The sequence below is a fragment of the Melanostigma gelatinosum genome, assembly GCF_949748355.1.
Source record: "Melanostigma gelatinosum genome assembly, chromosome: 20".
NCBI classification, from domain to species: Eukaryota; Metazoa; Chordata; class Actinopteri; order Perciformes; family Zoarcidae; genus Melanostigma; species Melanostigma gelatinosum.
In genome coordinates, this window is record NC_136653.1 from 20,737,250 (window position 1) to 20,749,642 (window position 12,393).

At 46.6% G+C, this 12,393-nt stretch overlaps 1 protein-coding gene across 1 annotated transcript; it reads right to left on the reverse strand.

Moving 5' to 3' along the window:
- Positions 1–1,754: 1,754 nt before the first annotated feature.
- On the reverse strand, positions 1,755–11,984 carry tnfsf10 (TNF superfamily member 10). Its single transcript, XM_079292522.1, has 6 exons — positions 11,759–11,984; positions 10,622–10,747; positions 5,154–5,199; positions 4,927–5,043; positions 4,120–4,352; positions 1,755–3,906 (listed from the first exon to the last, which is right to left on the reverse strand). The coding sequence occupies exons 1-6, from the start codon at positions 11,864–11,866 to the stop codon at positions 3,697–3,699; spliced, it is 840 nt and encodes a 279-aa protein (XP_079148648.1). The 5' UTR covers positions 11,867–11,984; the 3' UTR covers positions 1,755–3,696.
- Between the last annotated feature and the right edge of the window lie 409 nt (positions 11,985–12,393).

The window sequence follows — 12,393 nt, forward strand, 5'->3', positions numbered from 1 at the left end:
TCCAGCTGGGGTGTTCTCCAACTCGGTGTTCTCCTGCTGGGACGTTCTCCATCATGGCGTTCTCCATCATGGCGTTCTCCAACTGGGCGTTCTCCAGCTGTGCGTTTGGGGGCGGAGCCAGTACAAGGCAGCTACAGTGACGGTCTCCCGCAAACTGCGGCGACTTGTGGTCGTGCATTCAGACTCTGTGTGGAAGAGGAGGAGGAGGAGGAGAAGAAGAAGAAGAAGAGGAGGAGATGTAGCGTTACTGTTTGTTCAGGAGGTTCTGTTTCTTTATGTTTTCTTCTCTACTAGTGTGTGTGTGCGTGTGTGTGTGTGTGTGTGTGTGGGGAAGACATCATCATCAGAGACTGGTGTAATTTATATGAAAGGAGCTTTTTGTACTTGGACGGTTTCCATTGAAGAGGATATTTTATAAGTTACATGAAAAGAGAAACAATGGAGGATGGTGGTGGGGGGGGGGGGGGGCTCAGCTGCATTCAATCAGAATATTCCCACACAGGTAGAAGAAGGTAGATTGTATGTTGTCATGTCTGCTAAAACATAACTGGTTCTAATATCTCCCGCTGTGCGTCTCAGCTCCGTCTGCTGACCGTCGTGTGAACTGCGGCGACGCAGACGCCCTCCACGTTCTCCTGAAGTGTTATTTCACAGTTAACATGTGATCACCTGGGCTTCCTGGACCCCCGTTGAAGCACACGCGTGTTGTTCTTGTGTTCGGTTCCGCTCTGTGCTGGAGACTCTGGTTGACTGCAGGCTCCTCGTGCTGCGCTGTTGTTCTGGAAGCTCCACACATGCTGCTAAACATACAGAGGACCAGACGGGTTCCTCGTCTTTTCTTATTTTTTAACATTCTCAGTATTTATTGGTCGTGTCCTGACGCAGGGTGTCCGTGTATCTGCCTGCGGGACTGTTTCTGTCTCCTCCTTCGTGTTAGTCTCAGAGTGTTGTGTGTGTGTGTGTGTGTGTGTGTGTGTGTGTGTGTGTTCTCCCTCGGGGCATTTAAATACCTGTAATATATCTGTAACATATTTCCACAAAAAAGAAAGAAAATCAAAAACTAACTGACGTGTTTGTGTGATTATTGTCACGTCTGTGCTTCAGACACTAGAGGGCGGCGTTGCTCCATCTTCATGTCTAATGAACCACAAAGAGGCTCATCACAGGAAGGAAGCTCTCATTCTGTGACGTCATCTCACCGTTCTGTCAAATCTTTACTTTCAGTGATTCCACCAAAAGACTCAATTTATTCCACCTTTATTTACTTTCACATTGAGGTGATCTGGTAACAGCTCAGGTTTAGTTTCATTGACTGAAGGCTGATGAGTGTGCAGTCTCTCTCTTCTTTATTTTAATGTCTTTCAGGTGTTGGAGGCGGAGCCGACTGCAGGTGGTACAGAAGGAGGCGGAGCTTGTATGAAGGTACTGAACTTCACCTCCGTCAGCGTTTAAAGTTTCACTCATCAGGAGCTCGTTCTGTCCTCGTCGGTTTACAATTCATGTGCGAGAGTGAAAACTAGTTCAATCTGTCACGAGCTTCAGGTTTTCACTATTTGAGTGCAAAGTTTAATTCTTTTGCATGTTAAAAATGGAGAAAAATAATAAATTCACAGATCAGTTCATAATGATGCAAATCTATAAATACTGCAGCATTTCTAATCAGCGGGCCATCGTCTCGATCACCACTGATAGAAAATGACTTACACGAGATTTATGCAAATAAAAGTCAGAGATTGTTCCTTGAAACATCCACCTCACAGTTTGTACGTTCATTTATTATTTTATAATCTGCTGATTGTTTTATAAATGTCAGAACATTGTGACAAATGTCCCTCCTAGTTCCTCAAATGTCTTGAAGATATTCACTTTCATGTGATATGAAACAGAAACGTGTGAAATCTTCATGTTTGTGGCTGAAAACAGCATTTTCTATCATTTCTGCATCGAAAATGACTATGAATCGATTATCAAAATAGATCATTTTTCTGTGGATCTCCCGTTATCGTTGTGGATGCAAACAATACACAAAACAAACATTTGATGAAAGTTGATACATTCAAAGTAAACCAGTAAACGCTGCATTCAAGTCATGTTGGAAAAAGGAGAACTTAAAACCGTGGACGTCCAAAAAGACTTCTAAGTGAATTTAAAGGAGCTTCAACTCGGGTTGATTCTGGACCTTCTGGAGCTTTCGGCCACGTCTCATGGCTTTCATCAGCCGCCGGCGCTTGCTCAGTTGTTTTTTGTATTCCTTCTATTGTAACTCCGTCCTGACGAAGGTGCCGGGAGGCCTCCAGTCATCAGACGTGACGTTAAGAACGTGAACTCAGTGGGTTCAATTCACAGATTGGGTCCAAAACATCCAATACGTTTGGTTTCAATGTCCTTGAGCTTCAGTGTTCATTACAAACCGCTGCTGGAAAAACCAGAACACGTCTCTGCTGTTTGGATGCCGATGTGCGTGATCTACAGCTACTCCAACATGACGTGAATACCCCAGAATTACCACCGTTCAGGGAGCGTTTGAATGCACCATTTGGAGTTGACGGTGGAGCCGAGGAGCTGCTGCCAACACCACAAGCCGGGTTTGTGGGCAGCGTAGTTTTTTAAACGGTTCTGTAAAACCCGTGAAGGACAACGGTGGTGATTTCACTCCATTAATCCTCCAACATGGCCGTCTACTAACTGATGTTAGCAGAAGCACACGATCAGAGGTTCATAGGCTTATTAGAAAAATAGAAACAAAATATAGCACAATATTTACATCTTCACACACATTCAGGGACTCAGATAATCACTCATGTTCAGCTGATAAGAGCTGAATACCAACAGCTCTTTGAGGCAGAGCAGTTCTTCAGGCATTAGACATGAAACCTGACGAGGAAAAGCAAAATGTTTGTAAAAGTAGTGACCGTGTTGACTTTGAACAGTTCACATAGTGGACTGAAGAGGTGGACGCAATCATTGGTCACCCATTGATGTGAGGACTGTCGTTTTGAAGCATCGAGTCGCAATGTTGGACGCCACCATCTTGGTTTCTGGCCTTCGGTTTTGCCATCTTGTTTATTTGGCCGTCACGCTCTTGTTTTTTTTTGGCCGTCGCCATCTTGGTTTTTGTTCGTCCATGTACTAGATTTTCTCAATCTGGACCTTTTGGAATTTTTGTTGAAGACCCCTGATGTACTACATGAACATCATGCTGTATTGAAGAAGACTTGAAACTAGAGATTGAGACATAAACTCATGTTTACAATGTTTACTGAGGTAATAAATCAAGAGAGAAGTAGAGTCATTTTCTATAGACTTCTATACAACCAGAGGAGTCGCCCCCTGGTGGACACTAGAGAGAATGCAGCTTTAACAGGTTCTTTAAAGTGAAGCTTCGACTTCACTTTAAAGAACCGGAGGTTGCGCCTGCAGTTGGTGCTTTGGTCAAGAAAATAAAATCTGTTACCTTTAAAACCTTTCTGCCTTAAAGAAATGTTTGTACAACGGAAACTCTAATCCGTAGAGTCCCAGCTCCATTAACATACACTCAAATACCCTCGAAATCCACATCGGTCTCTTCTCCCATCACGAAGTGTTGGTGAGCCTGAAAAAAGAAAGACGGACTTCCCCGTCACTCCCTGGAGCAGTTCTTCATCCGAGTTCACTTTTAGGGGAAGTCAAGAGGCGGCGACATTGTTTGTGTTCAGACTAGCTGATGAGAAACGCCCCAAAGAAGCTGCTCTTCTCATCCATGTCCACGGCGGAGGCGTTGGTCACCGTGACAAACAGCCGGTCTCCGGCGCCGAGCGGGAACAAGCCGCCCTGGTGGGCGGAGAACAGCGAAAACTCTGAGCCCCGGGACCAGCAGGAGGTCCGGCTCGTCTTCATCAGCAGGATGGGAACCGGGTAGGAGCTCACCTGGCGGGAGAAACGGGAGCGGTGAGTGACAGGTGGTGGAGGGAGCGAGTCCCTTCATCGAAAAGCTGTGTTGCTAACGGCTCTCTGCAGCTTGTTGATCGTCTGTCGTCTAAACTAACAGCCGGAGAAGTGTCGTTCAGATCGATATGCAATCGAGTCAGACGAGTTCAAAACCAGCAAAATCAGAGACGACGCGTTTTAAAGTCTCTTCACCTTTTTATAGACGTACTGCAGCAGAGGCCTCCCTCTGTCCTCCTGCCCCTCCTCCCCCTCCAGGGAGGGGGTGTGTCTGAAGTACGTCTGGGCGTAGACGTAGTAGAGGCCGGGCAGCGGCACCACCAGCTCCCCGTCCACCAGCTGGACGTCCTGCAGGAAGGCCAGACCCTTCTGCCCCTCCCACCACCAGATCTTCTGGCCCTGAACTCTCCGCCCGGCCGAGACCGGAGCTGAGGACAAACACGGCGCAGACGGTGAGGAGTCGCACCAGGATGCTAAGATGATGTGTTTAATGGGGCAATGAATTATTACATTTCAATAAAATGCAACGATGCCTCTAGTCTTGACTTCATATGTTCATGTCACATCGTTGATGAAATAGATGCAAATTAATTCATTTAAATGCTGATTTATGCCAAAATGATGAGATTCTTCATCGAACTTGTGATATTTACTCAATAAGTCTAATTTATGACTTTGATTCACTTTTATGATGAGAACTTGTCATTTTGATTTGCAAAGACAACATTTATTTATAATTACATAACATTTAGGAACAACCATACCGAGCTGCACCGTCAGTGTCATAACTTCATCTGTTAGATTTGAAGGAACATATGTGAGGAAATGTGCTTTTCCTTGGAAAATAAATCTCTGATAAAAACAAATTTTCTTGGCTAAATTGAAAAGGTCTTCTGGTGCAGGCTCGTCCAAAGTCGAGGAAGAAAACCATGTTGTGCTGCGCGCCCACCGCCTGTCCATCGCTCACACGTGAGTTTCAAACCAGCCTCTGGAGGCGCTCACCTCCCGCCTCTCGCTCCAGTTTGGGCACGAAGCTGCCGGTGATGTGGGCGGCGACTTTGGGGTGAGGTGAAGCCCTGTCGACCATCACGAGTGAGGGCAGCACCCGAGACACCTCGTCTGGGGGGGGGGGGGGGGGGGACACAAAGACAGGAGTGAATGTGCACGCAAGCAACAAACAGGTAATGTCAGAAACACGAGCACCGCAGAGGGTCGGTTTAGCGCCTCACCTCTGACGACCGATGAGATCTGCTTCTGGTAACGCTGGGACAGCGACTGCAGGTGGACAAGCAGCAGAACATTCATCAGAAGAAACCAACGGACCTGACGCGGCTCATTCAGCACCTTCTACCCAGAAGCCTCTTGTTTGACAGGAACCATGAACCCAAAGCCGCTGACATGGCGTTCAGGTCGGTAACTGATCCCCCCCCCCCCCCCCCCTTGTGTTTTTACATTCCTTCGCCCAATTGGCTCAAAAAAGACGCATCGACTGCCAAACTGTTGAAAGCGGTTTCCTGAGCCGTAGTGAACTCTGGACCGTGTTTCTTTCTGTTCAGTTTGTTTCAGAAAAGTAGAATGAAATTGTAAAAACATGATGAAAAAAGAGGTGATATGACACATAAAGGTGTGTTTTCCTGTAATGTGCCGTGCTAATTATAATAGCTGGTGTAGAGGAGCGCTGCTCTGTAGAGGTCAATGAATCCCTTTAGAGCAGGGGTCTCAAAGTCATGGCCCGCGGGCCTATTGCGGCCCGCGGGCCGACATTGTGCGGCCCCCTACCGAACATAAAAGTGTAACGTTAACGCGGCCCGCGCGTTTTTCTCACGCGCACCTTTTTGCCGAGTCGTTGCGGGAGTTTTATATTTACAACGTGAATTAGCGAAACTCGTCACTTGGTTGAAACGTGATTCAGGAGTGACACCAAGTGGAAGGAAACTATATCTCACCCGGTCCCAGTCATGTCTTTCTCAAAACCTGCCGTGAAGAGAAACGTTGGCGAAGAGCACAGACAATTCCAGGAAAAGTGGGAGACGGAATGTTTGTTTGTTGAGCACCGGGGCTCCGACGTGTCTTCTATGCACAGAGAAAGTCGCGGTACATAAGGAGTACAACCTCAAACGGCATTACTCAAAGAGACATGCCGAGGAGTCTACACAATACCAGGAGATGAGAGAGAGGCCCGGGCCGGCGATCTTAAAACATGTTTACTGAGGAGACACGATGTTTTTAAGAAAGCGAGCAAAGCGAGTGACGCGGCAGTCGAAGCGAGCTACGTGGTGAGTGAGATGATCGCCAAGACGGGAAAGCCATTCAAAGAAGGCGAGTTCATAAAAATGTGCATGTTACAGGCTGCAAGTACAGTCTGAAAAACAGTCAGTTTAGAACAGTGGTCACCAAACTACGGCCCGCGGGCCGGATACGGCCCGTCAGCACATTTGGCCCGGCCCTCTGAACAATACCAGAGACGCTATCGGATTTTTTTCCTATTTGGCCTTCAGAAAAAAAATCCTAGGCCCGGCCCTGTCAAAGAGAGAACGGAATAATGGCGAAAAGGTTAGGTAAGAGAAAAATTGATTCAGAATGCAGGGTATTTAACCTGCAGTGGACAAACGATTATTTTTTTGTTCAATGCAAAGAAAAGGCTGTTTGTCTCATCTGTCAAGAGGCGGTGGCGGTATTCAAAGAATACAATCTTCGCCGACACTATGAATCCCGTCACAAAGACAAGTACGATAGCTTGCAAGGCCAAATACGAGCAGACAAACTCTCAAAGCTAAAAAGTGGACTACTATCTCAGCAGAATACATTTGTACGCCAAGCTCAGCTGAACCAGGCATCCGTTCGGGCCAGCTTTCGGGTTGCTAAACTGATAGCAAGCAGCGGTAAGCCTTTCACTGACGGAGAGTTTGTTAAGAAATGTATGGATGCTGTCGCGGAGGAGGTGTGTCCCGAGAAGAAAGATGCATTTAATGCCGTAAGTCTGTCGGCGAGTACAATCACCAGACGCGTTGAAGAAATCTGGAGTAATGTATATGCCCAGCTGCAGCAGAAGACGAAAGAATTTGACTTTTTTTCATTAGCACTGGATGAGAGCACGGACGTGCAAGACACAGCGCAACTGCTCATTTTTATTCGTGGAGTTAGCGCAAACTTTGAGATATGCGAGGAGCTGGCAGCCCTCCAAAGTCTCAAAGGGACTACAACGGGAGATGTGCTGTACTACACAGAGGTCCGATGGCTGAGCCGGGGCAGAGTTTTGAGGCGTTTTTACGAGCTGCTACCCGAAATTAACGCATTTCTTCTTTCAAAAGACAAAACGGTCCCAGAGCTGATCGACCCAGAATGGAAATGGCACCTCGCATTTTTAACAGACGTGACAGAAATACTTAACAGCCTTAACTTGCAGCTACAAGGCCAGGGGAAACTCATTTGCGACATGTATTCACACATAAAAACATTTGAGGTGAAATTAGCACTGCTTTTGGAACAAGTGAAAAAGCGCAACTTCGTCCATCTTCCTGCTACCCAAAACCTGTCCACAGAGAACCCAGCGGTCCCGTTCCCAGCTGAAAAGTGCGTGGAAGCACTGGAAATGCTGAAGGCGGAGTTCGGTGTGCGATTCCGTGAACTACATGTTCATGCAAAAGAAATCCGTCTTTTTCAGAACCCCTTTGTTGCCGACATTGATGAAGCCCAGCCTTCATATCAGTTTGAGTTGGCTGAGTTACAGAACTGTGATGTTCTGAAAGACGCATTCAAGCCCAACAGTCTCATTGACTTCTATGCCGCCCTCCCAAACGACACATATCCAAACATCAAAAAACACGCAATGAAAATGTCCACAGTTTTTGGCAGCACGTATATCTGCGAGAAAACCTTTTCTCGCATGAAACTGCTGAAAACTCCGATGAGATCAAGATTGACAGATGAACATTTGCATCAGTGCTTGAGACTGGCTGTAACTAGAATGGAACCTGATATTCAACTTCTCACCAGCCAGATGCAGGCCCACAGTTCACACTGATGAACATACATAGGTAAGCTCACTTTTCTGACTTGAATGAGTCATTCTGAGCATAAACAAATATAATCATAATAAAATCTACTGGGATAAAATCCATCTTTACAACCATACTGGTAGTGAAATGTATTGTGCTGTGTAGGTGCTGTATCACTTAGTTCAGTTTCTCAACCTGCTTCCTTTGTGGTTTTCACAGGGAAGTTGATGAGAGAGAGCTGCAAACAGCGGTGTCTACAAGCCTACTGGAACCTACAAAAGGATTATAAGGAAGGAACACAAGAACTTTAAGAGACTGCTCATATGTGTCAGAGAGATTCTGCTCTGACAACTGAGCTGAACTTTTATCTGTTAAGATTGTGCATGGCACAACAGAAAGTTAATGTTCCATGGCTTTTTTTTCTATGAAGAACCCAGAGAGAGTTATTTAGTTATTATTTATTTCATAAATAGTGTTATTTATTTCCTGTTTTTTCTGTGAAGAACTCAGAGAGGGTTATTTAGTTATTATTTATTTCATTAATAGTGTTATTATTTGTTTCCTGACTTTTTTTCTGTAAAGAACCTGGAAAGGGTTATTTGGTTATGTGTGGCTTTCTGGAAAACAATAAATTTTTTAAGTTCCCCTACGATCGTCACACTTTTTCTGTTACAAACTGACACCGGCCCCCCATCAGAGAAGGGAAAAGTTATGTGGCCCTCACAGGAAAAAGTTTGGGGACCCCTGGTTTAGAACATCAGCCTTTCAGCCAACACAGGCAGAGCGCATTCTGACCTGTCAGGTGACAGATATGATCAACTGCGGGAGAAAGACAAACATTCTGCGCATTCTCAGTTGCTCTTGATGAGAGCACAGACTTCACTGGCTTCAGTAGCAGCTGAGGGAGAGGTGGAGGAGACCTGCAGTTTATGGGTGGAAGTCGCCTTCAACGCCTCTCAGACAGTTATTGACTCTTGAAGTTTGCAAGACTTGGTTCTGAAGGAGCTGCAGCTCTTTATACATCTGCCCCAAAAAACATGTGAGATGCTAAAAAACTTCAGTGAAAGTTTGTTTATTAACAGCAGGAAGCAAGATGACCAAATGTAATGTTCATCTTCACGGAGCCTGAGATGAGCTTTCACTCCGCTGAGGCTCAAACTGCATCACGGTTACGTTCTGAACTCGATTTAATCCACGTCAGCCGAGTCACAGAATACCTTCGTGTGTGTGTGTGTGTGTGTGTGTGTGTGTGTGTGTGTGTGTGTGTGTGTGTGTGTGTGTGTGTGTGTGTGTGTGTGTGTGTGTGTGTGTGTGTGTGTGTGTGTGTGTGTGTGTGTGTGTGTGTGTGTGTGTGTGTGTGTGTGTGTGTGTGAGAGAACACATTCCTGTGCTGGTTAAAGCTCACAGGATCACATCTCGCTATGAAGGAGCTCATTGTGCGTCTGCACACGGTGATTTGGATCATTTCGGCATTTTTCTTCTGCTGCTGATGTTCAGCAGGAAGCTCAGGATAAAAATAATTATCAAAAAATGTAGATAGTAGTAATAATAATAAGATGATAATATTACAAATAATATTACAAAATAATAATAATATCTTGGTAATCATGATTATTATATTTTGATATTAATATCCTTAACCTTAGAATCGGTCCTTCATATCTACTCAGGGAGCAGGAGGCGGAGTCCGCCGTGTTTCTACAGAAGCCCAGAACGGACAAACCAAACGTTCACGTTTTTATTCCGTAACCTGCAGGCCACCGTAGTTCTCTATGCACTTGTGAAACTGTGAGCGAGGGAGGGAGGGAGTGAGTGAGTGAGTGAGGGAGCGAGTGAGTGAGGGAGGGAGGGAGGGAGCGAGCGAGCGAGGGAGGGAGGGAGCGAGGGAGGGAGCGAGGGAGGGAGCGAGGGAGCGAGTGGATATTCTGTCGGTTGTTTTATCTGGACTACACCGCTGGATGACACTCAGCGATACACACTGTCCCTTTAAAGACGCTAATATAGAGTTTATTCTGTTAAATCAAACCAACGGGAGGAAACAGAGCATTTGTTGGGGACTATTTTCAGCGGCGGAGTAATCCACATCTCGTGAAATATGATAAACTACAATGTGTGTGTTGGTGGAGATGAAGGACCAGGAGCTCTGTGAGACATCAGGATACATGAGTGGACACGTTCACTGTTCATGGGATTCATTATGAATAATAAACACAATCACTGATGAAGCTCCTGCTCCCATCATATCCACTCAACAGTCAAGTCTGAACTATGATGTCAACAAGGGGAACTTGTGTGATGCAATAAAGTGTGTTCTTGATTATGCACAAGAATCTAAAATAATTGAAAATAGGATTATAGGGGAAACTCCACCGTTCTACATCAAAGTGAAGTCGGATTACTCATCAGGTCAAATACGTTCTGCTTCATTGGTAGCACTCTGAACTCCAGTGGGGGGGGGAGGTTCTGATCCACAGCTGGTGGTGGGAAAAAAACATTAGCTTTGAAAAAGCAGAAATCTCAGCATCTGGCCAAATAATCGGGTTCTTTGGGGGGTCAGTGGGTTTTTGGGGGTCAGCGGGTTTTTGGGGGGTCAGCGGGTTCTTTGGGGGGTCAGCGGGTTCTTTGGGGGGTCAGCGGGTTCTTTGGGGGGTCAGCGGGTTTTTGGGGGGTCAGCGGGTTCTTTGGGGGGTCAGCAGTACCTTCTCAATGAGCAGGTGGAGCTGCTGAGTGACCTGCCAGCACGGGTCTCCGCGGACCGCCGTGATGCTCTGCAGGTCGCCGCCCGTCAGGCAGGACACGCTGCTCCTGGCGAACGTCTCCTTCATCTGCAACAAGAAGGGAACATGTCAAACAATGAGGAACGTGTGTTTTCATTTCTCTGATTCTCTCTTTATCAGAATCAGCTTTATTGGCCATGTGTGTTCATGCATACATGGAATTTGTCTCCGGTTTCCACTCCGCTCTCAATGTACAAACACAAATTTACAATAAACAAGAAAATATATGTATGAAGAATAAAAAAGGGCAGCAAAAAAAGTAGAACGGATGTAGGTAAAAACATTTAGCTATAATACAAGTATAAATATATATCCAAGAGAAAAAAGTGTATATATATATACATATATATATATATATATATATATGCATGTGAATGGCCATGAAGCACCTTCTACACCTTCACTGTCACGTGTTAAAGGTTTGAACAACATGATGTCTTGGCGCGTGTCCCTGTCTGGTTGTTGTGCTCTCGTGTTCCTGCGCATCTCATCTGGTTCATGACTCATTCCTGTGAACACACACCGACAGAGGAGCTGGACTGAATCCAGAGGACTCACCAAAACAAGCAGAGTGAGTCCAACGCACGCACGCACACGCACGCACACGCACGCACACTGAAAGGTCTTCCTGATAATCACAGCTGATGGTAAACGAGCTGCTGCCTCTGCTGCTTCACTTCCTCCTCTGCGTGTTTTGCGAAGCAGAGAAAAGAAACGTGCGTGATTTGATGAAGCGAACCGTTTCTTTCCTGTGAAAGCATGATACAACGCGGCCTGCGTTGCATTGTGCAGAGCGAGTCAGAAACGAGACGTTTCCTGGACCGGTGGAGCGCTGCAACACACGCAACGCGCAGAAAAACGAGTTCCCTGAAACTGTGAAACACTCGTTTACACGCTTCCGTTTGTAGAGATGACAGTGAGATGTCACAGATCAATAACAAAAAGTCGAGTTTACTTTAAGCTGCGTTTACAAGTCGAGCACCTCGCGCGGTGCGCACTGCGTGGCGATGCGTAAAAGCGCCCGCGCGTCTCCGCTCCGCTTTTCTTGAAAGTCCTTACCGAGTTGAGAGCCGTGGTGAAGTGCAGCACGGTGATGGTGACGACCACGGTCTGCAGCAGGACCGCCAGCAGCAGAAGCACCCCGAGCTTGGGACCGGAGCCCGTCATAACGACAGACCGCCGTCCGGTACCCGACCAGCGCCGCGACGTCCCACCGTGCCGTCCTTTAAGACTTCCAGAACAAGAACAATGGCAGAAGGCTGACTCCTTCACTTGTACCCTCCCCGTCCCCTGCAAGCAGCAGGAGGAGGGACGGCGGGGGGGGGAGGAGGAGGAGGAGGGGGAGGAGGAGGAGGAGGCGGGGACAACAAGAGCCTTTCTCCCTCTTTGAGATTATTGTTGAGTTTCTGCGCTGTAGAAACACAGACAGCCTCTTCAGTTTATTGAGACTTCATATCTGTGCTGCAGATCTCTGGACTGACCCTCACTGTGAGAAAAACACATTTGAACACGTGATAACAATGAATGAGTGACTTTTATTAACGATGTTATGGAGTTGCCTCTCTGAAGAGGCAGACTCGGGTTCCTCACTGAGAGGACGCTTCTCGGGGAAACAGGTGAACGAAGCGTTCCTTCAAAGGCGTTGGCTGATTTGCTGACTCTGACTCGGACCACATGTATCTCAGCTGTCCAGT

Excerpts from the sequence above, each read along its gene's own strand:
- tnfsf10 (XM_079292522.1), bottom strand. The coding sequence starts at position 11,866 with ATGACGGGCTCCGGTCCCAAGCTCGGGGTGCTTCTGCTGCTGGCGGTC. Across the intron at positions 5,200-10,621 it reads TCCACCTGCTCATTGAGAAG|TCGCTGTCCCAGCGTTACCA; the intron begins GTACTGCTGACC and ends GTCCACCTGCAG. Across the intron at positions 5,044-5,153 it reads GATCTCATCGGTCGTCAGAG|ACGAGGTGTCTCGGGTGCTG; the intron begins GTGAGGCGCTAA and ends CCCCCCCCCCAG.